The sequence below is a fragment of the Crocuta crocuta genome, unplaced genomic scaffold, assembly GCF_008692635.1.
Source record: "Crocuta crocuta isolate KB4526 unplaced genomic scaffold, BGI_CrCroc_1.0 scaffold1529, whole genome shotgun sequence".
Taxonomy (NCBI): domain Eukaryota; kingdom Metazoa; phylum Chordata; class Mammalia; order Carnivora; family Hyaenidae; genus Crocuta; species Crocuta crocuta.
Genome location: NW_027532160.1, coordinates 121447 through 122155, shown reverse-complemented (window position 1 = coordinate 122155; position 709 = coordinate 121447). Strand labels below are relative to the sequence as shown.

At 59.3% G+C, this 709-nt stretch overlaps 1 protein-coding gene across 1 annotated transcript in view; it reads left to right on the top strand.

Moving 5' to 3' along the window:
• Window positions 1-549: 549 nt before the first annotated feature.
• Window positions 550-709, top strand: part of TIMM8A (translocase of inner mitochondrial membrane 8A) — a 2747-nt gene continuing 2587 nt past the window's right edge. Inside the window, exon 1 of the mRNA XM_077776434.1 lies at window positions 550-709. Within this exon, the coding sequence (XP_077632560.1) occupies window positions 669-709 (41 nt within the window). The 5' untranslated portion in view covers window positions 550-668.

Sequence of the window (709 nt, the reverse complement as noted above, 5' to 3'; positions counted from 1 at the left end):
TTGGCATTTTCCTACTTTGAGAACTAGACAAGATCCACGGCAATTTAACCCCTCTGGCTCTTGGAAAATTCTGGCTCTGAATCACAGCCAAACTCACAAGCATATCACCAGTGCCTGGCACACAGCAGGCACACAGCATTACCGGAATTAACCTGAAAGTTGGGGACAAATTCTGCAGGAGCCTCTTTCCCCTACGTCAGGAAGGGGGAAACCATCAAAGAACTGGGGCTCCAGGATGGCTAAGAGACGGGCCTAGGCGTCTGGGTTGACATGCACCAGCGCAGCGGCAGGAAAAGCACTGGCCAATTTGGAAGCGGGCAGGGCCGGGGCTGTTGGGCGGGCCAGAAACCGGCCACCTGGTGTGAAGTAACTTCCTTTCTCGCCTTTGAACCTTTCTCTTTGGAATAGCATCTCGACCGACCGCACCGCGAAACTGGGCGGCCAGCCCGGAGGCCTACTGTCTGACGCAAAGCGCGGCCGCTAGGTCGCGGTCAGGAGCCAGGATCACAGGCGGCTGGGAGGAGCAGCANGATGGGCCTCACGCCGGCGCACTGAACTCACAGGGCGGGCCTGGAGGCGGTGGGTTGTGGTTCCGGTTCCGTCGCGGAGACACGTGAAGGTCGGTGCTTTGCTGCGGAGTTCCTCTCTGCACGCGTGGCGGAGCTGGGATGGATGCCACTTCGTCTTCGTCCGCGGCAGGTTTGGGCTC